The sequence below is a fragment of the Monodon monoceros genome, unplaced genomic scaffold, assembly GCF_005190385.1.
Source record: "Monodon monoceros isolate NGI ecotype Baffin Bay Population unplaced genomic scaffold, NGI_Narwhal_1 Super_Scaffold_15, whole genome shotgun sequence".
In the NCBI taxonomy this organism is placed as follows: Eukaryota; Metazoa; Chordata; class Mammalia; order Artiodactyla; family Monodontidae; genus Monodon; species Monodon monoceros.
The window spans coordinates 56,004,313-56,030,473 of record NW_021703771.1 but is presented as its reverse complement, the minus strand read 5'-3'; the positions used below and the strand labels follow the sequence as shown (position 1 = coordinate 56,030,473).

At 34.3% G+C, this 26,161-nt stretch overlaps 1 protein-coding gene across 1 annotated transcript in view; it reads right to left on the bottom strand.

The window, feature by feature from the left end:
• Window positions 1-26,161, bottom strand: part of LAMA2 (laminin subunit alpha 2) — a 448,946-nt gene that overhangs the window by 226,264 nt on the left and 196,521 nt on the right. Inside the window, exons 14-16 of the mRNA XM_029224020.1 lie at window positions 20,934-21,045; window positions 15,232-15,345; window positions 9,007-9,134 (exon numbers count right to left, since the gene is read on the bottom strand). Coding sequence (XP_029079853.1) covers window positions 9,007-9,134; window positions 15,232-15,345; window positions 20,934-21,045 — 354 coding nt within the window. The remainder of the gene's footprint in view (window positions 1-9,006; window positions 9,135-15,231; window positions 15,346-20,933; window positions 21,046-26,161) is intronic.

The following is a 26,161-nucleotide window of genomic DNA, read 5'->3' as shown; positions in this document are numbered from 1 at the left end:
TTCAAAGGAAATGCCCCCAACTACTCTTTCTCTCACTATGTTTTCCCTAAATCGATTTATTTTCTATTATATATGACAGGACAATTCAGCAGAGGTTTGCCTGATGGCTAAATGAATTAAAGAGAGAACTACAAATTAAACACTGAGCTCATTTTGCTCCTGACACTTGTATGACTTTGGAACACTTTCTTAACTTTTGTGCAGATCCGATTGTGCGTACTATTTTTTTAAATAATCTCCCTTTGGCTTAACTCATAGTAGTCCTGTAAATAGTTAATAATTCTTTTATTTATTTATTTTTAACTGAAGTATAGTTGATTTACAAGATTGTGTTAGTTTTGGGTGCACAGCAAGTGATTCAGTTTTATATATATATATATTTTTTAAAATTATTTTCCATGATAGGTTATTACAAGATATTGAACAGAGTTTCCTGTGTTATTTAGTAAATCCTTGTTGCTTACCTATTTTATGTATAGTAGTTTGTATCTGTTAATCCCGTATTCCTAGTTTATCCCTCTCCCACTCCCTTTCCCCTTCGGTAACCGTAAGTTTGTTACCGAACAAACAAACATGTCTGTGAGTCTGTTTCTGTTCTGTCTATCAGCGATCCCCACCCTTTTTGGCACCAGGGACCAATTTCGTGGAAGACAATTTTTCTATGGACCGGTGGCGGAGGGAATAGTTCAGGTGGTAATGTGAGCAATGGGGAGCGGCAGAGGAAGCTTCCCTCGCTGCTCACCTCCTGCTGTGTGGCCTGGTCCCTAACAGGCCGTGGACCACTACTGGTACATGGCCCGGATGTTGGGGACCTCTACTGTATACAGATTCATTTGTATTATTTTTTGGCTTCCACATATAAGTGATAGCATATATTATTTGTCTGACTTACTTCACTTAGTACGATATTCTCTAGGTCCATTCATGTTCCTGCACATGACATTATCTTATTCTTTTTGTGACTGAGTAATATTCTGTTTATATATATACCACATTTTCTTAAACAGTCTTCTATTGATGGGCACTTGGGTTGTTTCTATGTCTTGGCTATTGTAAACAGTGCTGCTATGAACATTGGGGTGCACATATCTTTTCCAATTAAGAGTTTTCATCTTTTCTGGATATATGCCCAAGAGTGGGATTGCTAGATCACATGGTAGCTCTATTTTTAGTGTTGTAAGGAACCTCCATACTGTTTTCCATAGTGGATGCACTAATTTAGATTCCCACCAACAGTGTACCCTCTCCAGCATTTATTATTCGTACACTTTTTGATGATAGTCATTCTGACCAGTGTGAGGTGATACCTCATTGTGGTTTTGATTTACATTACTCTAATAGTTAGCGATGTTGAGCCTCTTTTCATGTGCCTATTGACCATCTGTATGTCTTCTCTGGAGAAACGTCTATTTAGGTCTTCTGCCCATTTTTTGTTTGGGTTGTTTGTTTTTAAAGATTTAATAATTTTTATTTTTTGATAGTAGCAAGCTATTAGAACCAAGTAGTTCTATCATTTAAAAAATTTCAACTCAGCGGAACATTTAAATGAATCTGGTGAGGTAAGTGGGGAAAAGCCTGGTCTGGCGTATCTTGAGTTCACAAATCTTACTCAGATAAAAAATTTCACGTTAAGGGGTTCTGGTGGCTGCCACGAGCAGCAGAAGCAAGTTACACCCAGCCTATGGTCTGTGAGAGGGGACTCATCTTTCAGAGAGCAGCCTGTGGCTTGCCACCCATAACCCAAAGGGAGCTCACCAAGGGTGATTTTCTTGGCAGGAGTATGATTGCAGTGGGGAGAAGAGGCACACGTAAAAATGGAAAGAAACGATTGTTTTTTCCTCCTCATGCCGTGATTTGCTATTGTTTTCAGACATAAAACGGAGGACTGGATTTTGACAAACCTCTGGAATGCACGTATGTTTTCTTTTAAAACTGGCATTCTTTAACTACCTCATCATCTACAGAGAAAGTGACTCTTAACTAGAAGCCCTAGGTTTCCCACCCATGTGGGACTACAATGATTGAAAGAAAACCGTACCAATTGTTTACTGATCCTAAATTAGTTTACCATAAGTCATGTCAAAGGTTCTTGATAAGGCTTCTGACACTTTAAAACTATTTATAAAATAGATTTCAAATTCTTGAATATACTCATGCCTCAGTTAAGGCTGACAGAAGTAAAATAAAACACACTCACTGACAGAAATCAATGCTTTTTCAGAAAAAAATTAAGCAATAACAATATATCAGATTTGACTAGCTCTTTACATTTTTAGAGTGCTTTTATGAATAATTCTATCACATTTTCACAAAATCCTATGAGCTGGTGGGGGCGGGCATAATTTTTCTTGCTCAAAGTCATATGCTAATTTCCAGGAGAATTTAGCGAGGGATCCAAAACTTTTGATTTCTAACTTGATGCTCTCTTTTCCCTATAACCATCCAGTATTCAGAATTAAGTGAATTTAAACTTCTAGTAATATAACTATTTGACATGATGAGTCTAAATAAAAGCTCCTCATAAAATATATTTGTATTTGTGCTTCAATACTCCTTAAACAACGTAAACTGAGGGTTCACTCCCTTACTGTGGTAACTGCAGTTATAAGTATGGAGAAGATGGTAGTCAAATACAAACATAAAATTAGAATGAGAAATAAACATGTACAACAAAAAATGTCTATAGAATTCGGATTGGCAAATGCAGCAACTTGACACTGATTTTGGCAAATACAGGAAGCTAACTCTTCTGTGATAGAAAGAGGGAACTGTAAGATCTTTGTTGACTTCAAGTGATTCCAAGATTATGTCATCTAACTCTAGTTGGCTCGCTCTACACCAGCAGAGGCAATATTCGGCTTCCTGGATTATCCACTCCATGCCACAGAAGACGCAAGAGATCAAGAATAGCAGGCTTTTTCCACAAACAGGGGGAGGAAGAGAAGCTATTGCTGGAATAAACAGTAAGGAACTACACATAGAAACAGTCTTTTTAAATGGCTGAATGTAAATTTTTATATTTATAAGTAAGTGTATATATGTACATACAAATGAATATGTATGTGAGCATATGTGTATGTATTTAGGTATGTGAATGTATAAATACAGATAAAATTAGCTTTGTTCCAGAATGCATTTAATCTTACCTATCAAAATATGTACATTAAGATAAAATGATGCAATACGATTAAAGAGAAAAAATCTAAAAAATAAGATAAAATCAGCGGTATATTTAGAGTGCAGAATGTGTATTGTAAAAAATGCGTATATATGTGTATATGTATATATTGTACAATATGTTCATTGGATAGTGGCAGATCATATGGATAGTGGCAGATCATATGGCTTTGAACTTTCTCACAGCCAATGCAAGAGGGAACTGAATTGCCTCTTGGTTTCTGTGATGTGACAGGAAATAATGAATTTTTTCATCACTTGCATAAATTTTCCATCATTAGGGGTTAGACAATCAGGACATGTTCTACGTTTGCATATAAAATAGGAGAGCAGGACTCCTTTTAGCTAATTGTTACATGGAACACTTGGGTAGGGGAAGACAGACCAGAAGGGATAAGATGCTGCAAAGTGTCGGTGAGTGAGGAAGCCAGGGCTAAGATGGTGTGACTGTCCACGAATAACTGCTAAAGGAGTAGAGGACTGAGAGAAAGAGGAGAAAAATGAAGGGCAAACTCATCTTACTTCATGACTGTGGTTTGGATCACATGAATTTTTGAAATTTCTCCATAATTTTTTTCTTCTTTCAGTTCTGTGATATCTGTTCTCTTTATTCTCAGGAGACCCATTTAGCAAAAATATTTCTTTAATTATCTTTAAATAATGTGAAATCTGATGTAATGTCCATAATTGGATTTTGTAATTAGAATTGGGTTATTTTCTGTGTTTCTCTAAACATGAGTTTCTCATTTAGCAAAATAGGAGTATGATCTGAGTAAAGCCTTCATGCTGATAAATTACGAAAGCAAATACTTTGCATAGTGCCACAATAAATTAAGTAATTAAACCTGCAGTTTTTCATCCATCTAGCTCCTTACATTTGAGTTAGCATAGCTGTTGCCAAACACTAGAGTCATTTTTTACAATGGACATTCATAGTTTGTCTAACATTAAGTCCTATTAAATTTTTTTTTTTCTTCTCTTCAATGTCTCTGTAATTGTTTCTATTTCTATAGTGCCATTGGAAGAAGCACAGAGAGGTGAATCAGAATATACGGGTTCTAATATTGGTTCTGCCACAAGCAAGCTGTATGATCACGATCCAGGAACTTAATTTCTCTGGAGTTTAGTTTTCCCTCTGGTATACGGGAGTAGTAAGATACACGATAATCACCTGTGTGTACATAAAACTATATGTGGGAAAGTGCTCTAAAATACCTAGCACACTCTAAAATTTCTAAAGTTGTTGAAATGAACAGGTCCTTAAATTTAAATTTTGTCTTAGAATATTTATATTTCTCTGTTATAAGTACTAATTTTAACAACAATTCAATGTGGCCCCTTGAGTGAGTCCAAAAGCCAGCTCTAGAAGTGGTCCATCCTTTCACAAATTTAAAGTTTAGCATTTCTGAAGTGCACAAAGAAGTAGTATTCACAATGATATTAGTAGACAGAACTTATTAAGAGCCTACTCTCTGTTCAGCTTTGTGCCAAGATTACCTCCAATTTTTTTATATTACTGATGAAAATCTACAATGATTTCAATAATATTGTTTATTCAAACACATCCTAAGTGTTCAAGGGCAGAAAATCATGTGTCTCTTTCATATCATATTTAATCTATAAGCTGTGTGATGCCAGAAATTAATTAATATAAACATTTGAAATATTTACATTTTTATTTGCATTATTACATAATGTAATGATAATTACATTATTATTCTCTAGAGATAAATTTCACTACTTAGTTACAATCTATAGCTAGAATATATACATCACCAATGTGAGATGGCTAAGCAAACAGTGGACACTGTAAATAGCTGATGAAGTGATATATATATATTTATATATAATTTAAATATTATATGCTTGTCTGTATTCATACATCATAATAATTATACTGATCTATCTCTATCTCCCTGCACATTTGATTTATTTTGCAATATTATCTAAGAAATTTGGAGCCAAAATGCTTATGATCTATAAGATTTATGACTGGGGATTAAATAGATAAATCACCAAGGCAAAACTATCACTAAGCCTTACAATTCTAGATGAAGGTTGCAGCAACCTTTAGTTGAATTTTTTTTTCCTGAATAACTTATGAACATTCAAATCCCATCTTCTGAATAATATGTAACTAGTCAAGTTATTCCTCATAGTTTCTAACTCAGATTATAAGTGTAATGACTTTTAAAAAACTTTTTTAAAAGGGGAGTTTCTCTAAGTCATTAAGTATCCTCATTATTTAGTGAATTAAAAAATTCAGGTTATTAGATTAAAATGAATTTTTCTCATCACTATTGTGCAGCTTAACTATGTTAATTTTCAAAGTGTGTTAAATTTAAAAGACCTAATACCTCTGAAAACAAATTTTTAAACAAAGTGGGTCATCACTGTTCCCTCTTTCTACTTATAAAAATGCCACTTTTTTATTGAAGTATAGTTGATTTACAATATTGTTAGTTTCAGGTGTACAGCACAGTGATTCAGGTTTTTTACAGATTATATTCCATTATAGGCTATTAAAAGATACTGGGTATAATTCCCGGTAAAAATGTCACATTTAAAGCTGGCATTTAAAATTGGTTTTTGCCCTCTATTGCCAATTCTAAAGTTAAAATTATTACTTAATAATTTAATAATTATTTAATGTAAATGAAAGCACCTGAAATTAAGAATCTTTAAATATTTGGTGTAACTTGCATTGTTATTATTGAGTTGTCTTTATTTTAAAGAATCAAGATCTGCATAATATACCGAACTGTAATACAATACTAAAGAACATTTTATCACTGGACACTGGGACCTCAATCCTTTTTAGCACTGTCGGATGGTATTGTAACGCTTGCTCACTTTCTCCTTTCAGGAACACAATTAGAATCCATTTTAAAGTAGAGGCACAGTAAACAGAGAAGAATGGGTCATGAATGCTTATAATTACCCAAGCAAAGTTCTCTCCCTAATGGCTCTTCTGCATTTATAGTAATTGGTAATCAGTTGGTCTAATTTGAAGATAAATTCATAAGGTCTACATATTCACTAAATTACATAATTCTGCAAACATATTAGGCTAGGATTCCCATGGTACTATGAATGGTCAGCACAATTGACAGCTGTGCTAATGCCATTGACATTTTGGCTGAGGAGGAGTGCAATGTAGATGAGTGGCTAGATGCTATCCCTTTGTTTTCCTCACCTCAGTGAAAGTTTTGTATACGTTGGATGGTTCTGGAGAATTCCATTCAGCTACGTGAGTGAGTAGGTTCTCCATTGCTTGATCTGACCCTTCACAAGTACACCAGAGAGCAAGGTTTGTGTCACGTTATGACCAACATATTCATTATTTTCCAGATTTCCTTTTGCTTTCTTCCTCTTCTCTGACATCCCTGGTTACCAAAGGATCTTCAGTTTTGTAACCACCCAGGCTCATGCCCTAAATTCTGAAAATGTTCTGATCACTAATATATAGTTACCCCATTTCCCATTTAAGTCTCTTAATGCTATCACTTAAAATGCAGTGTGATTTTTAAAGAAGCCCTCAATGTAAAACTGTAGAGGAATGGAAAGCACATTGGACTTTAAACTTAAAATTCCAACTCTGATACTTTAATATTTTATGACTCTGAGCAAAATAAGGCTCACCATGTTCAATCATTGTTTTAGGTGCTTTGTGTATTTTAATTTACGTAATTCTCACAAGAACCCTATGAGAGGGTCCTATTATCACAACTAATGACAAGAGAATTGAGGCACAGAGAGTTTAAGTAACTTTCCCAGAGTCACACAGTTAGAAAGTATGAAACTCAGCATTTAAATCAAGGAATTCTCTGAGAATTGGCACTATAATGCTCTTTTCCCACTTGGAAACTCTTTTCTTAATCTATAAAATAAGACCCACTTATTGAATAGTTTTTGAAGGTAAAATAATGCCAAATATAGTGCTTGAGCCTATGCCTAGAATGTAGTAGGCTGCTTTCATTAAATCTTAGTTCTTTCTCTTCTTTTCCAGTGACTAAGATGGAAAATTCTGAGGGAGGAAGGTTGTCAGGAAAGAGGACAAGGATTTCATGTGAGATGAAGTATAGGAAGCATAGTTCCTATGAGGACTTTTAAATTTAATGACAGAATTATTCTCAAAGTCTTCAGCTTGTAGTATTTATGGACTCTAGTAACAAAAGACCATTTCCATTAGGAATGTCTTGGGTAAGACCTCAGAGTATGACCAACTTGATAACAGCTTCACATTAAAAAACTGTAACTAACAGATTTCATTAAAAAGCATTAAAAACTTTTCCTCTGCAAGCATTAATACAGCATTTAGAAACAGGTGGAAAGTACATAAAATAATATGAATTTTATTAAGCACTAAGCTTGCCTTTAAGAAAAATTTTTATAATTTCTTTGATTTAAAACTATAGTTTATAATTTTTACTAGTAAAAAGTGTTGATTATTGTTCAACATAATATGCCCCATTAAAATACAAAACATTTTTGGTTTCAGGGTCTTGCTTACATATTTGCTTAAGGGATGGCTGCTCTAAGGGGAAAGTGAATTAGAGCAGCTGAAATACAGTGTTCCCCTAAAAGGTAAAAGGAAGAGCAGACTTTTAAAAGTCTTTTATATACTTTTAAAAGTGTGGTACAGAAGGAGAAAAACAAGTATCATATAATATCGCTTATATGTGGAATCTAGAAAAATGGTACAGATGAATTTATTTGCAAAGGTGAAACAGAGTCACAGATGTAGAGAACAAACTTATGGTTACCAAGGGGGGAAGGGAGGGTGATGGATTGGGAGATTGGGATTGACATATATACACTACTATGTATAAAACAGATAACTAATGAGAACCTGCTGTACAGCACAGGGAACTCTACTCAGTGCTCTGTGGTGACCTAAATGGGAAGGAAATCTAAAAAAGAGTAGACATATGTATATGTATGACTGATTCACTTTGTTGTACAGTAGGAAACTAATACAGCATTGTAAAGCAACTATATTCCAATAAAAACTGATAAAGCAAAACAAAAACCAACAAAAATCAAAGTCTGTTACAAAAGGTTATTATTTTAGGTGAACAAACAGAAAATTTTTAAAAAAAGACAGAAAGAAACCTGGATGACTAGAAAAATTGTATGAAGTTTGCATTAAACTTTTTCAAGATGTAGTTTATGTAAAATAAGATGCAAATTATTACCCATATTTCAATATTTATATAATTTATCATATAATACCATTATAATTATTTCAATAAGATAAACACATATATATATATATATATATATATATACATAATATGATAAACCATGCGCTAAGGGACAGAACTGGTGCTTAAAGGTCAACTAACTGATTTCTTATTTTACCTTTTTGAGGGGTTTATGACTTGCCTAAGAGTTACAAATATTGTGTGACTGGGACCCAAATGAGCAGCATTTATATTAGTAGTCTTTTTATTACAGTATGAAGATGTGTGTGTGTGTGTGTGTGTGTGTGTGTGTGCGTGCAAGTGCTTGCCTGTGGGCACATGTCTATGTTTGTATAATATATGTCTTCTGTTCTTTGGAGTTGGTTTAGAAAATCTATTTGAGTTCTGTCTCTTAGATATTAAATCCCCCAAACTAGAGCTAAAATACTAAAAAATCTGCGGAATAAATAGCCATAACTTTAAATGTTTTATATTTAGAAAAACTCACAGTATCTTCTTGAGAAATTCATGCAGAAATCTATTATTTTTTTAGTGTGACAAGAGAAAGGGTAAATTCTATATCAAAAATGCACTTGCAGAACTGGATTCCCAGCTCATGAGAGAGGTTAAGTTTGTTACTCACTTATTGGATGGGATATTGAGTGGACAGGCACAGGGCTGACAGTCATCAGAGGTTCCTTTAGTAGGATCACCATAGAAACCAGGAAGACATTTATTGCAATATAGGCCACCAGTGTGATCCTTACAGTTCTGAGGAAGAAATGCACATCAGAGTTTATTATTTCGGTCTCAAGCATCAACATGTTACCAAAAATAGATCTACAGAATCATTAGTCTATTCCCCGCCAGAAAGAATAATTTTCCACATTAAATGGTCAATTTTACAGCTGGGAAGGAGCACTGAAAGTTAATTTAATATCTAGCTTATAAACTACACACTAGTTTCAGCATATGCATACTTACAAAAAGATGATTGAAATTCATTATAAATATTTTCATTATGCAAATAGTATTTCCTTTTTTTCTTTGTTGTTTTTTTTAAGGAAATACAAGTGATTGTGAGTGTGTGTGTGTGTGTATAGTTATAAAGTCTTAATAATATATGTTTAATGGAAATTGTACCTGATTTAGGTAAAAATCAATTGTTCAGCTTAAACTGCTGATTTAATGAGAACTATGGCTAATCCTACAAAACCTCTGACACTATGGCCTTTTACATCAGAGATTAATTTGGACCTCAGTAGGCTCTGATGATGTGGACAATGCACTAATGTATTACAGCTGCGAGGGCCTTGCTTAACTCATAATTTAAAAATGAGAATATTGAAAAATTAAAAATGTATACCAATAAATAATAAAACCACAAGGCACATAACAATTTCCCTCACACATTGTTTTTTACTTTTTATTTTTTTATTATTTTTATCATCTTTATTAGAGTATAATTGCTTTACAATGGTGTGTCAGTTTCTGCTTTATAACAAAGTGAATCAGTTATACATATACATATGTCCCCATATCTCTTCCCTCTTGCATCTCCCTCCCTCCCACCCTCCTTATCCCACCCCTCTAGGTGGTCACAAAGCACCGAGCTGATCTCCCTGTGCTATGCGACTGCTTCCCACTAGCTATCTATTTTACATTTGGTAGTGTATATATGTCCATGCCACTCTCTCACTTTTTCCCAGCTTACCCTTCCCCCTCCCCATGTCCTCAAGTCCATTCTCTAGTAGGTCTGCATCTTTATTCCTGTCTTGCCCCTAGTTTCTTCTGACCATTTTCTTTTTTCTTTTTTTAGATTTCATATATGTGTGTTAGCATATGGTATTTGTTTTTCTCTTTCTGACTTACTTCACTCTGTATGACAGTCTCTACGTCCATCCACCTCATTACAAATAACTCAGTTTCATTCCTTTTTATGGCTGAGTAATATTCCATTGTACATATATGCCACATCTTCTTTATCCATTCATCTGTTGATGGATACTTAGGTTGCTTCCATGCCCTGGCTATTGTAAATAGAACTGCAATGAACATTGTGGTACATGGCTCTCTTTGAATTATGGTTTTCTCAGGGTATATGCCCAGTAGTGGGATTGCTGGGTCGTATGGTAGTTGTATTTGCAGGTTTTTAAGGAACCTCCATACTGTTCTCCATAGTGGCTGTATCAATTTACATTCCCACCAACAGTGCAAGAGTGTTCCCTTTTCTCCACACCCTCTCCAGCATTTACTGTTTGTAGATTTTTTGATGGTGGCCATTCTGACCGGTGTGAGATGATATCTCATTGTAGTTTTGATTTGCATTTCTCTAATGATTAATGATGCTGAGCATTCTTTCATGTGTTTGTTGGCAATCTGTATATCTTCTTTGGAGAAATGTCTATTTAGGTCTTCTGCCCGTTTTTGGATTGGGTTGTTTGTTTTTTTGATATTGAGCTCCATGAGTTGCTTGTATGTTTTGGAGATGAATCCTTTGCCAGTTGCTTCATTTGCAAATATTTTCTCCCATTCTGAGGGCTGTCTTTTCGTCTTGTTTATTGTTTCCTTTGCTGTGCAGAAGCTTTGAAGTTTCATTAGGTCCCATTTGTTTATTTGTGTTTTTATTTCCATTTCTCTAGGAGGTGGGTCAAAAAGGATCTTGCTGTGATTTGTCATAGAGTGCTCTTCCTATGTTTTCCTCTAAGAGTTTGATAGTGTCTGGTCTTACACTTAGGTCTTTAATCCATTTTGAGTTTATTTTTGTGTATGGTGTTAGGGAGTGTTCTAATTTCATTCTTTTACATGTAGCTGTCCAGTTTTCCCAGCACCACTTACTGAAGAGCCTGCCTTTTCTCCACTGTATATTCTTGTCACCTTTATCAAAGATAAGGTGACCATATGTGCGTGGGTTTATCTCTGGGCTTTCTATCCTGTTCTATTGATCTATACTTCTGTTTTTGTGCCAGGACCATACTGTCTTGATTACTGTAGCTTTGTAGTGTAGTCTGAAGTCAGGGAGCCTGATTCCTCCAGCTCCTTTTTTCTTTCTCAAGATTGCTTTGGCTATTCGGGGTCTTTTGTGTTTCCATACAAATTGTGAAATTTTTTGTTCTAGTTCTGTGAAAAATGCCAGTGGTAGTTTGATAGGGATTGCATTGAATCTGTAGATTGCTTTGGGTAGTAGAGTCATTTTCACAATGTTTGTTCTTCCAATCCAAGAACATGGTATATCTCTCCATCTATTTGTATCATCTTTAATTTCTTTCATCAGTGTCTTATAATTTTCTGCATACACACACTTTTTAAAAAAATTGAAATGGTATTTTTCTGTTAATTAGTATTTTTTGAAACCATGTTCTTTTCAAAAATAAAAAATCAAAATAAAGTAATTTATATCTTGATTTCTTCATATTAATTAAAGTAAATTCATAAACCCACTTTGTGTTCACAAAATTGATCAAGACTGTTAAAGGTGAGCAATCAGATAATCAACAAGTGAAAATGTCTATAAAGCACTGATAAGTTTTAATGATGTTTTGGCATCATGTAAACATAACTTCTTCAGTCTCCAATGATACAATAAAATGTATCTAATGCCTATTACCTATCATACGATATGGATTTATTATGACTGAAATACATTTTTAATTTTACAAGCATATAAAATGCTATTTTTTCTCATTTCCAAAGAATTCATCAGAGCTTGGAGTGCAAAACGTTTAATTTTATCATCAATAACTAAATAGGTAGAGGAAATGGCTAATAGCCAAAATATAAATTCACTTTAAGCATAAAGTAAAAATTTGTTAATCTGATTGACCAATGCGATAGTCAGTTTGATTCAATGAAAATTCTCAATTATTATTTCTTTTAGTATATTTTTAAGAAGCTCACTTTTAATTACACTTAGTAAATGGATTTAAGAAAAAAACACCCATAAATAAACACTTCTGAACATAGATTGTTAAATTCCGTGGGGAGAGGGACAGATTCTTTATTGTAGACAATGTTAAATGAAAATCCAGTAATCCACTTGCTTACAATCTGTAAATGTGGGAGTTAAGCTCACAATACATGAAGTTTTCAAGCTCTGAAATCTCATGACAGTTTCATGACAGTGAGTAGGTAATTCTTTAGTATCTGGTGACACTTGAAAATAGGTTTTTCTTTAAGGTATCTAAAATTCTCAAATTTATTTTGCAACCCTCTATCAAAGTAGCAAAGGTGTTAACTTTATTATCCACATTTGTCTAAATAACAGCACATTGGGATGGAAGGTGCAAAACATGGATCAATTTGATGAAAGGCTTTCCTCTTTGATTTCATCTTCGTATTAGTTCCTTGCAGTTTTCAAGTTTAAAGTTGTCTCTTACTAAAAAAAGTATGTTTTTTGCAATATTCTTTGTATATTGTCAGATTGACACAATCAAAATTATATCTTCAAAGACTTAGGGACTTTAAAAAATAAGATTATAAAACTGATTATGTTTTAACCATGTTGAAAATGGTATTTCTAAAACTCAACTGAAAATCTTGCACAACCCAGAGACCCTGCTTTTCTTTACTGATTTGAAAGAAAAATAACATGTAGGAGTTTCTTACATTCCCTGATGTCATATTTCAGTTAATGTAAATAAAATTAATCTTAAAACTCAAGTGTTTCTGCAGTTGAAACCATAAAACAATATTAGACAACAATACTACGGAAAACCCAAACTGAAAAAGACGAAAGGTTCGCTCTGATGGGCTGGTTATTTTTACAGGTGTCCTGCTACAAAAGTACTTTCCAAATGTCTATTCACATTGCTTACCACAAGAACAATGACAAGGAACAAGTATGCAATCTTCCCATGTGGCTTGAGTGTTTCCTAGATCACTTCAAAAGTACTTTGAGTCAAAATGACCTTTTAATATATAATAAGTCTGCCCTATAACAGAGGTCTGGATTTTGGTCTAATATCAAAAAATATTTCAGTTAATTTCTAATTAGATTTCAAAGCCAAACTAAAAAGCAGTTTACCTGTAAGTTTTGTAAATTTTCTGTCTAGTGCTGGTGGGGGGAAGCATAAATAATAAAAAAAAAGGAAGCTAAAATGCGGGTCAACTGAACAGTAAGAATGCCTTTGATGTGCAACATTTAAATATTTTTCTCTTTGTGGATCACATTAGAATGAATACACTCAAAATGGAACATCAGCATTTAGTTATTAATACCATTTCGGATAAAGAGAATTTGAAAGTCTCCAGAAATATCTTACGTGATCACCTATTTACCAGCTACAGAGGAAACCTCAGAAAACACCCCAGATTCTATCTCTATCATCAAGATCTCTGTTGTTTCCCTAAGATTCATTGTGTTATTTGAAGTAGCCTACCTCCCTGTCCATGAAACAAAGTCAGTAAACTAGGCTTCATTAGTAGAAGGTCTCACATAATCATTGATCCCCTCCCTTCTTCCTCCCAAAATTATGCTGGATGAAACTATTTTATTCTAAAATGGGCTTTCATTCTTAGAAATATTACATAACTAAATGAATTAACAGCATGATTTTAGACTTAATGAATGCAACATGAAATATTACTATTGGGAACATTAAAAGTCTGGTATCATGAAATATTTATTTTTGTCTTTCTAGGTTTCAGTAAAGCAAATCTATATCTGGTTTGGGCTGAATATTTCCTATTGCATGTTAGTAAAGTATTTAAAGGTAACTCAGTATTTTTTCCAAGGTACATTTTAAAAGACTTATTGTATAATTAAAATGAAAATCACTTAGTCTTTCTATTCATAACAATGCCATCTGAAAAATCTACTGATCCACAAATTAAGGCTATCACGCTTTATACTGCAATGCAATTAAACAAAATCTTCTATACAGAAAACAGAAAGAGCATCAATAAACCTAAATGCCAAATCACATTGAAACAAAAGCCCTGAATTTTCATTTTGGATTTTTCCCAGAAGCTTTTAAGTAGAAGAAAAAGGGTGGGGGGAAGAATGAGCAAGAGAAAGAGAGAACATTAAGAAATACAGATAACAGAGTCTGCCTTAAATTCTACAGGGAAATGAGAGTATGATATCTTCCTAAACTGGCACCATTTCAAATTGTGTTTCTGCAAGACTAATGAAATGAGAAGTGTTGTTTCAAGCTTCATGCCATGTCAGACAATATAAAACTAACATGCCCTTGAGTTAATCAGAATGGTCTATTCAGTGTAATTCTCTAATCCAAAAGCTTCTTAGCAGGATGGAAAGTACTTTGCCTTTTGCAGAGCTTTTTTTCTAGTTGAAGTATAGACTTAATTGTAAAAGGAGTAAGGAGCTCTGGTGAATATGTATTGCATATATTTATTATTTTTTAATCTATATATGTTGCTTTGTATTTAGTTAAATGCTGACATTTGACAATAAAAAGATGTAGTATTCCCTCATTTTCAAAGTGACAAAAACTGAATTATGCCTATTACAGAGATTACATTTTATACTTTTCATATTATGGGGATATAAATTATTTCCTGTTACAGAAATACAGTCTATTTTTTGGTAGATTTATGGAAGGGATTGAAACCATATATATTTGTGGTAGAAAGGTATCCCAGTCATGAGTTATGCTTTATTATGATGTATCTGATCTTAATTCAATTCTTAGACTAATATGAATAAACACTTTCTAATGCTTGTTAGTCAGGGAGACCACGTATGAAAGAACGTTCCCAGCTTCCAACTCAGTTCAATATAAAGAGTGCCATCAAATCACTTCCTGACTCAAGTATTTAAAGTCCCAAAGGTAGTAATTGAATTGCAGGGCCTATTGAGCTGATTTCAGCCCTGTCAATCAGCATCTCCAAAGGAGAAAGCACTTACCAGGCATTCTCCAGTGATATCATCACAGGATTCCGCGTGACCAAAGCACTGACAGGGTTCACAGATGCCACCAAAAATAGTGCCGTTAACTCGTCTGTGCCTAGGCCAACAAGACTGAAAGGAAGATAAGGCTTCAAGTTAGTCTCAGGGATTTTTTAAAAGTTTGCTTTTTGTCTTTATTGGATAAAGGAAAATATTTAGGTAGCAAACCCAGCAAATGTGCTTGTCAAAGCACTGCCATTATGGAAATATTGCTACAGAGCTATTCATCCTGACATGGGACCTTCGTACTAACCTTAGTGTTATTGGCAGGTATGAGATTAGAAGAAGCATTAGCTTGATGTCTCTTCTGAAATAGCAAAATAAAGCAGAGATATAAAGAACTGAAACATGACAGTCGCAAAGTAAAAAGCACAGATAAGAAAATGGAAGAAAAAGTACTGAAAAAAAGCAGCCGGCAGAAATGGACTCTTCAGAACCTTAGCCTAAGAGAGCACCTAATGTCATTCCAAGGAATATAGATTCTCTGGAGTGACCTCTCTTTCCACGTACAAACTGCCCATAACTCTGTCACTTTCAGAAAATCTTTGCAGTCATTTGGAAGAAAGGTAGCATCCGCTCTTAACATTTGATCACACACACATATATAATTTATACCTCTCATTCTCAACTTCCTCCATCCTATTATGCTTTCTCAAATTTACACAAAATAGTTTATGATTTATTTACCATATATTTATTCCCTTGATATTTTATTTTATGGCATTATTCTACTAGAACTCTACTTATACCTATCATTTCCTTTCTAAGTGTGAAACACTTTACCATCCAAAAATAGAATTCTGATTAGAAAAAGGGTATTTGGGCCATACAGTATGTGTGTGTCTGTGCTGGCTTTCAGTTCACGTCATGTTTAAGTTTCTCTTCCGTGGGGGTCACTATAAATTGGACGGGATGCAAAATAAGGGGACAAACTTCACTGCCCTCTAGGAGGTTATGATCTCCATCAAGTTAAAATTGCATTTTGTGGGTTATTTACCATATTTCTGGATGGTTAACTATGACATAATATATCATGAAAAGGCCTTTTTTTTTTCCCCAGTTGAAAGTGGAAACGAGAGAAACCACTGAAGTAATAAATAATATAGAATTGTGTTGTGTATTGTTGGAAATGTTCCTCCTGCCTCAGGATATGAGGACTCTTAAATGTGAACATCGATAGCAAACACATAAAAAAAAAAGGATGAGCTGATACTTCATATTTGAAAGGAAAACAAAACAACTTTCTTCTTAATTTGCGCAGTACAGAAAAGGTGTCAATTTTCTAACCTCTTCTAATAGTTTCTCCTCATTAAAACTGTTGTCACCCTAGACTCATTATAGAAGAGATTTTGTAATGTAATATATATTTCTAAAAACTGGTAAAGCTGCATATCCAGAAGGGGGTAGAAATTAAGGGTGTTGATAACAAGGAGAGAACTGATTTACTCTTTTCAGGACAAATATTCATGGAATTGTCATTAATAAGTTATATAAATATATCTATCTGCAAGTGTACTACTCCATTTGTACATGTACTCCATCTTCTTTCTTCAAATTTCCCAACTCTTTACACCTCTCTCTTAGCCAGTAATTTCATCTCATTAGTCACAGAGAAAATTAAAGCCATTGGAAGCCAAATTTCCACTACCAAGTCCACAAGCATAAGTGTATATTTCCATTTGTCATATTCCCCTCTGGAACAGGCGTGCGGGATTCTTCATCCTCTCAAAGGAATATCACTGCACTTGTAATCTGTATTCCATTATCTATTGTCTTCCCAGTATTTCCTCTCTGTGCTGCATCAGTAATAGCTTTCCTTTCTGTTGGATCATTACTATCAGCTTGAAAATATGATCTAGTATCTCCATCAAAAATCAGCTAATAGAAAAAAAAGACAAAATTACTTCCTTAATATCCTATAACTTTCAGTTACCTACCTGTTTTTCTTTTCAGTAAGACTGCGCTAAAAAGAATGGATATATATATATGTATGTATAACTGATTCACTTTGCTGTACACCTGAAACTTTCACAACATTGTAAATCAACTATACTCCGATAGAAGTTTAAAAAAAGAAAAAAACTAAAAAAAAAAATATTTTTTCTTCCTTACTTCCCTTTTATGCTTCATTCCACCCTAATCAGTCCTGTGCTATCACCACTTGATTAAAACTGCCCTTGTCCATGTCACCAAATTCCAGGGAGCCAAACCTAATAAACAATTCTACAATCAACACTCTATTGCTCTCTCATCAGGACATGGTTTAGTTGATTCCTATCTCCCTCAAAAGTCCTCTTCTCGAAACTTCCATGATATTACAGTCCCAAAGTTTCCACCCCATTTCTTTGCTGTCTCCCCTGCTTCAACCTACTTCTCATTGTCAGGAGCTCCTGGGGGCTTAGTCACTTTTCTTCTTCTTTCCACAGTTTCTCCCAGGTCATTTTATTTAGTCCCCTAGTTGATGATTCCTTCTAAATACATATCTATAGACCAGACAGATATTCTGAGTTCAGGACCTACATTGGACATTGACAATACACTTCACAGCTCTTTCAAACCTAAGATCTCCAAAATGGATCGTTGATTTCATCCTCCCCATCACAGCTGTTCCTCTCCCAGTTTTCCTCAGCTCAGTAAATGGCACCACATCCAACTGCTCAAGCTCATTATCTGACTCATTCTTAAAACCTTCAGTTTTTTCAACTCTCCCATGGCAGGTCTACCAGTAAGTCCTATTGGTTCTACTACCAAAATATATTTAGAATAAACACATGTCTTTCTACATCCTCTGTCATTATACTAACAAACCACTATCATCATTGCATTCTACCACAGTAGCATATTAACCATTTTCCTTCCTACCATTCCTGCCATGTACAATAGGTTCTACACACTGTAGTTATAATGACTTTTTCAAAAAAAGATCATGGCATCACCCAGCTTAAAGCCTTCTTTCCATTGCATTTAGAATAAAACCACAAGTTCTTATCATGCATGCAAAGCTCTGAATGGCCAGCCTCCTTCAATCACACCTTGTGCCACTTTCTTACTTGCTTACTATAAGCTTCAGCCATACCTGTCCCAACTCAGCTCCTTGCCAACTCCAAACTCTGTTTCATTTCCTCCTCAGCTCCTTTACCTAAGCTGACCCTAAACTCAGTTTAGATGCTACCGCCTCAGAAAACATTCCTGACAACCTCTCATAAAGTAGTCCCTCCCACCTAATCTTCCTATACCCATTCTCAGTACCTCTATCAAGGCACCCTGTTTATTTTCTTCATTGAATTTATCATATTTATCTAAATTTTCTTTGTGGCATCATATAGAAGAGGGAACTGAGATTTGAATTAAAACAACTTTTTTTAGTACCCAACTTTGCTTTCACTTCCTCACCTGTTCCACTTGTCAAGTGACATGAATTATGATGATACTAGGAAAGTATGAAAATATTTGAAAGATGAACTGTGGGGGGATTTATAAGAAGTAGAAATGAGGAAAAAAAAGATTCTGAATCAACATTGTGGACCCAAACAAAACAGAAGAGAACGATTTTATAATGGAGTTATAGAATGTGTTTTTGGTAAGCCAGAATTAAGACATTAATAGTCTTTGGAGTTTACTCAGCTTTTAAAGGATCCAGTGACATTAGTGATAACAAAACTAGAGTGCCTGGCATTAGGAACTCAATAAAAAAGCAAATGAATTTAGGAAAGGATAGGAATAGATAATAGTGAGTTTAAGGATAGGAAGTTTCAAAGAAAAGAAGGAATTATTAGAGAGTAGAAAAAACTAAGAAGCCAGAGAGAAACTCCAGAGTTCATTGTCTTCTGATTCAACTAAATTCTTTTATGGATTCCAAAGTAACTTGATTTATCAATTATCATGTGAGAGGCACAGGAAGGTTTTCTTATCCCTGCTCTGCTTCTTTGTTCTGATTCTCCCACACTCGCTTGCTTCTCTCTCTTCCTACCTAATTGTTACCATTATTTAGCATCCAATTTGAGGTTTTTCCACCCTAGGATACTTTCTGTGACGTCTCTCTCCACTGGAATTGCTCATCTCTTTGAAAGATTATTGCACTTAAGCTCTGTACCACTTACTGGTGCCTTAATTATATAGTGCTGTGATCCAATTTTTCATAGGTATTTGTTCTGTCTCCCTGAACAGACTGTTAGCTCTTTAAGAACAGGGATTGTGGTGTAATCTTCTTGATAATCCCCTCAGCATCTAGGGCAGAATTTACCAAAGATTCTTAATAAATACTTTTGAAGAAAGAAAAGAAGAAACAAAATGCATAACCAATTAAATAATTCTAATATTCAGACAATTTTAGATTCAATGGGCATTTTAAATTTGTATAAAAGATGATGAGGAGCACTGAGAGTAACCAACGCGGGAATAAGTGCTAAACCAAGAATAGAATCAAGGTATTTATTATTTCAGTTGAAATAAGAACATAAAGGTTCAAAGAGAGCTTTCTGGTTTGAAATAAAAACTGCTAGACTCTTAACAAAAAAATACTTTTCATCAAGTACAGTATTTATTTTACATGTAAAATCAAATTTGGGTTGACAGAGCTAATTCATTTCCATGATTATTTTTCTCTTCTCTATTTGAATTTTGGAAAAGTGACAGTGAATTACATTTAGTTTTATTTCCGGATAGGTGAATCTGAGCCCAGTTAAAGAAAACACATTTGTCACCAATATGACTCTAAGCCCTGAGTAACCTCTCGTAGCATGCATTATTTTAAAGTACAAGAGAAACGACAAAGCAAGGCCTGGGGTATTTCTGTAAATGGCATAATGGGATAGTGTGCTGAAGTGGAACATCTTGGTACAGTCAGATGATTCCTTAAAGGCACCATTTTTAAAGAATTTAAGTTCCCATTTATCCGCAAGCCATGCCCTCTATAAGGGAAATGGTGTTTATATTTTTTCGACCAGATTTCAAGTAAAATCAATTTTCAAACCACCTAAAGAAAATGCATAAAAGTAAATAAAAATTATTACCTTAGAATGACACACTGTGATATTAAGTAAGGAACATTAATCTTATTATAAATCTAGAATATTGAGACAGCAATAAATATCTCAAACTTTAGGTGCTAAACAAATCAAACACCTGTAGGAAATTTTCTAGATCAAGGTATTTCTTCCATATATTATGTTCTGGACATTTTAAAGACTGAGTCCTTCAGATGATTGCGATTTGGTTGTATTCTTAGGAATAAAGTAGATTAAAAATGGATTAAAAAATGTGGAAAGGGTGAAAAAGAAAAGAAATAGTGCTAAATTCCTCGTAAGTACTCAGGTGGAAATGAAAGAGAAATATATTGAAATATTATTCCACCATCATTTATCCTATTTCATCAACAGATTAAATCGAAAACAAACACTTAAAGAAACATCAGATTTTTAGCTATATGTCATAAGGCAAAATATCTCTACAAGAAACCTGATTTCAAGATGGCATTACATGAGTAACACTATTTGAAAGTCATGACTTTTTCGCAGACGTTGGAGTTTCTTCTTTAACTAATAATACACTACCATTTGTGCAATCCTTGATGAAAAAACTAAGCTTATTTTAGAATAGTTTATGGAAAATAATGCTGAAGGAACTTAGAATGCACTGAAGCTATATTCTTGCAAACTTACTTCACAGGAGGAGCCAGTATACCCTGATGGACATTGACAAACTTCCACAGCTGCTGCAATGCTTCTGTCAGTAGGATAGGGGACAGCAGATTCAAGGCCAACAGAGCTCAGCCTGGAGCAGAAGGAAAAAGAAATGGTAAATAAGCAACAGACTCCTAGGTGTTACATCCCTTGAGGAATAGTACAGAAACAATGATGTAAATATAAGCAAATTTTTATGTTGAAAAAGAAGGCAAATGAATATCCATAACTTGATGCTCTGGTCATTCATCATATTAGGCAAAGTCAGCCCAGTTAAAAGTGCTCACAACCAGTACCACGATCAAATGTTGAAAAGATAGGACTATTCTTGCTCATTTCTTGGTTTTTGGCTATGTGTTTTGATTCCATCCCCCCTTTTTTTTTGAGATACAGAGTTTAAAATCATAGTTGAAGGGGCTTCCCTGGTGGTGCAGTGGTTAAGAATCCGCCTGCCAATGCAGGGGACATGGGTTCGATTCCTGGTCTGGGAAGATCCTACAAGCTGTGGAGCAACTAAGGCCATGTGCCACAACTACTGAGCCTGTGCTCTAGAGCCCACGAGCCACAACTACTGAATCCGTGCACCCTAGAGCCTGCGCACGCCGCAACCACAAAGCCCATGTGCTGCAACTACTGAAGCCCGCGCACCTAGAGCCTGTGCTCCCCAACAAGAGAAGCCACCGCAATGAGGAGCCTGCGCACTGCAACAAAGAGTAGCCCCCGCTCGCCACAACTAGAGAAATCCTGTGCACAGCAACGAAGACTCAATGCAGCCAAAAAAAAAAACCATAGTTGAAGGCATTTTTAAAACAGAAAACACTCATATGACTGACTTATTTTTAATATTTAAACTAGATAAGCAGAAGGACATAATATTAATATTCAGTCCAACGTTTTAAATTTAAAGAAAAATGGAAGCAAAAGAAAGAAAAAGAAAGAAAAGAAAGATGGAAATTATTTTGGTTGCTTTTTCTCAGAGATAGATCTTCATGTTGGTAGGTGAAAGTGAAACTTTTTCAAATGCTCAGTTGAATTAGTTAGAACTATTTTCCTAAATTGTTTTGGGCCTAAATTAAATTCACTGTTTTCTGTACTTACGGGCTTCATTTTATTGGTACTTCTGTACAATCTGGTGATTTGAGCACAGAGATTTGGTATCATTCATTATTCCTAGGAAAAGCTGGTTTGGTCAAATTGAAAAATGCTGTTACATAAATAGTATATATGTATAGTGTGTGTATGTATTTCTTTCCAAATATGCAGCCAATATACATTCACAATTTAAATAAATGTTATTAGTGTCTTATTGGCTTTTTCCCATTAAAAAAAACAAAATGTAAAATCTTCATTGTTAAGAACACAAACTCAGAAGTCAGACAGATCAAGATTCATATCCTGTCTCTGACATCTACCAGTCCCACAGCCTAGGAAAAATTACTTAACATCTCTCGGCCTCAATATCATCATCTATGTAATGGAGATAAAACAAGAGTCCATAAATGATGAGCTTGATTAAAGGATTAAATGAAATAATGAATGTAAAGCTCTTGATACAGTACATAACTCATATACGTGGTTATAAAATGCTAGGCATTTTATTAACATATATTGACTGCTGCAACAGGATCAAAATGACTACATGAGTAGTACAAGAAATACTATTTCCATCCCCAAAACTAGATTTTTGTCATTTTAGTGTATTAAAATAAATTTTAAATAAACTCTAAGAGCACAAAATTAAATGACTGCTATTGATTCATAATGATAATTATTGTTTTTTACAATGACTGATAGATCTCCATAACACATAATATGCCATTATTTAACCATAAAAAAGATGTAACTGATTCTTGCTAGGGTATGCATTTTTAGTTGCCTTCTTAAGAGTGGTGGTAGATTTTTATTGTTTGGCGATTCACAATTACCAAAGAGCTTGCCAGTTTGAGAATCTATGTTGTAATCAAGCCAGAGAACAATGTTAATCAGCTCATTAAATGTATCTTCAGAAGTGACAACCTTTAACCAAGTCGTAAGCTTGGTTACGTAACAAGTTTCTAAAATCTTTATTGTTTTTACTCCGATTTTCTTAATCCTACAAGCATTAAAAATCACTGTTTTACAGTGTTCAGGTTACACAGAGATTGAAAAAATTTTTCAAACGGTAATTTTTTCCACCAAATAAACATGTATATGAAGTGTCACTGGCAATATGTTTTTTAATTGAGGTGAAATTCACATAACATAAACTAACCACTTTAAAGTGTCATTTAATACATTCACAGTGTTGTACAACCAACATCTCTATCTAGTTCCAAACATTTTCATTAGCCCCCTCCCCCTTCCACAATAAAACCCGGTATCTATCAAGCATTCACATTCTAGTCCACTGTTCCCCCAACCTCTGGCAACTGAAAATCTGCTTCTGTTTCCATGGATTTACCTATTCTGGATATTTCATACAAATGGACATATATAATACATGACCTTTTGTGTCTGGCTTCTCTCTGTTAGCATAATGTTTTCAAGGTTCATCCATGTTATAACACATATCAGTATTTCATTCATTTTTATGGATGAGTAATATTCTATTGCATGAATATACCATTTTCTTATTCCATTCATCTGTTCATGGATGGTTGGCTATTTCTACTTTTAGGCTATTGTAAGTATATTGCTATAAACATTTGTATACAACTATTTTTGAGTGCCTGCTTTTAATCCTTTGGGGTATATAACTAGGAGTGAAATTCCTAGATCTGGCAATTTTTAACACAACATAAGGTTTGGAAGAGTTACTAAAATAAGGATAGTACTTGTTTATGCTAACATGAGTTTATGAGTAGTCCTTAAGAACAGAGACCCTGTTGTGTCGTCTCTACCTAGCCTGATCACGTCAATACATGCTCAACACATTTTTGTTGGATGGATGAATCTCTGGATGGATAGAAGGATAGACAGGTAGTGGGTAGATGAATAGATAGATGGATAAATGGATGGATACCAGACCAAATACATACATAAATGAATCAATGGATAGATGAATGGAATGTAGTTATATTACAAACAATGTGTAACATACTCGATAACAAATGATACACTGAAGCCAGGATCCACATTTCAGATGAATAAAATCAGATAAGCAGAAGAAAACTTACTTGTTTTATTTAACAAAGAAAATAAATTGAAAACTGCTAGCATTAGGACTTGAGGCCAGAGGCCAGAACTCATCTGAATTTATTGTGACATCTAATTGCCTGCAATTAATGGACTGTCGCATGACAAACTTGTATTTCTGATCACTTTAATTTCAGAATTAGATGATTTCATGATTACTATACTAGTTGATTATCATACAAAAGACTTTCACAACTTACTAAACAGCAGCCTGGTCAATTGCATATAGATATAATCCCAGGATTTTCAATATAAAATTAATGACCAAAACATAAAGAAAGATTACTGGAATGTTTTAAAATAGAAAAATGAGTAATTGACTGCTTTAAGAAACAATTTAAAATAGAACAAAACAAAAACAAAAATATTTTCAATGAACTGCCAACCTTCATTTGTCTTTTGAAACAACAGATGTTCCTCTCCTTAATCTATGTAACCATTCTGAGCTATGAGAAATTTCAACACTCAAACATCTTTCCCAGCAATATTCCACATTAGTATTCACTGAGCAGTCCCAATGTTCATTAGGTTCTGCTATTTGTTAAATGGGATTTTAATGTGTTTAACAGTTTTTAGTGTTACTCGTGAAGAAGGCTGCAGTTTATTCTTTTTCTCCCTTCAATATGGTCATTTTATTTTCTTGATACAGGCTGCATTGATTTAAATACATAATGCTGATAGTAATAAAGTACTAGAGTTTGGAGATGCATGAGCTGTCAAAGATTTGTCAACTAAATCAAATGCTTTAGCTGGCTATCTCTCTTTATTATTATGAGTGGGAAATACAGAAGATGATGGATGAAGAGAAAAGACATAATTATATAAGCTAGTATGGAAAATATTGGAATCATATAAGAAACACTGTCCTGGAACTGTCCTAAAGATTGTTCTTAATATTTTTGTTTTCCTATATTTTCCACCAGAGTTAGCTATGTCATGCTTCACACACAAAAAAGAAAAAAACCCAAACTATTCTTTAAACAACAGGACATTTGATCTTAAAACTCTTTTATATTCTTAATTCACCTTTTTTGTATAGAAGATATCTATTTAATTCTACTTAAACAAATGTTACTTCAGGTTCGTCACCATAAAGATTTTATCGCTGTTCAGGTGCTCTGTTCTATTTCATTTTTGACAAAACATAAGATGATGACTTAGAACTTCCTTTAGCCTCTGTCCTGTGGAAGTTCCACAAAGTACTACTCAATTAGTGAAGGCTGATCATTTTTACTTCATTCCTAAAAAGGCAACAGAATCATTCACTGGTTCATTCAATGTCTGAGTGGGCCATCTGGGAACGAGCTAGACATTTTCTCCAAACATTTTCAATCCCATACCAAGTAAGGAAAATAACCGACAGAATCTGCTATTGTTGCAGCCATTCATCAAAAATATATTAAATGCTAATATAAGAATTCATCTCTTCCTCCCTAGTTCCACCAGGATGCTCTATGCACACTTCCATTGCACTCTTTATTATACTACCATAAACGTTACTACATGTCTGCCTTTCATACTCGACTATGCCTTCTTTGAATTCAACGATCCTTTATCCATCTTTGCATCCTCTTTCCTTAGCCTAGAACTATCACATAATAATTACTGTGTACTGAGTGTCTTCTGTGCACTATCATGGGAACTTGAGACATAGCTCCTTTAAATATCAATGAAACTAATGCGGTAGTCATGTTTTTATCCACATTTACAAAGCCAGAACCTGAAGCTCAGAAAAGTAAAGTGCCTTGTCACTATAATACCATTAGCAAATGGTGCAGCACAGGCTCAAACCCAAACCCAATGGTTAGCCTGTTACTCAACATTGCCTCCCAACATATACTAGATAGCAGGTCAGATGTTTTGGATACATCATTTTCTCACCTTAGCATTCAATTCGAAAGTTAGGTATTCTTTTTGCCATTTTACAGAAGAGAGAGCTGTGACTCAAATACACAGGGAAGGAACTCAGTAAATGCTGGCAGACTGAATGAATCCAATGTTACAGAATAGATTTGGGAGGTAGTCAAAGATAA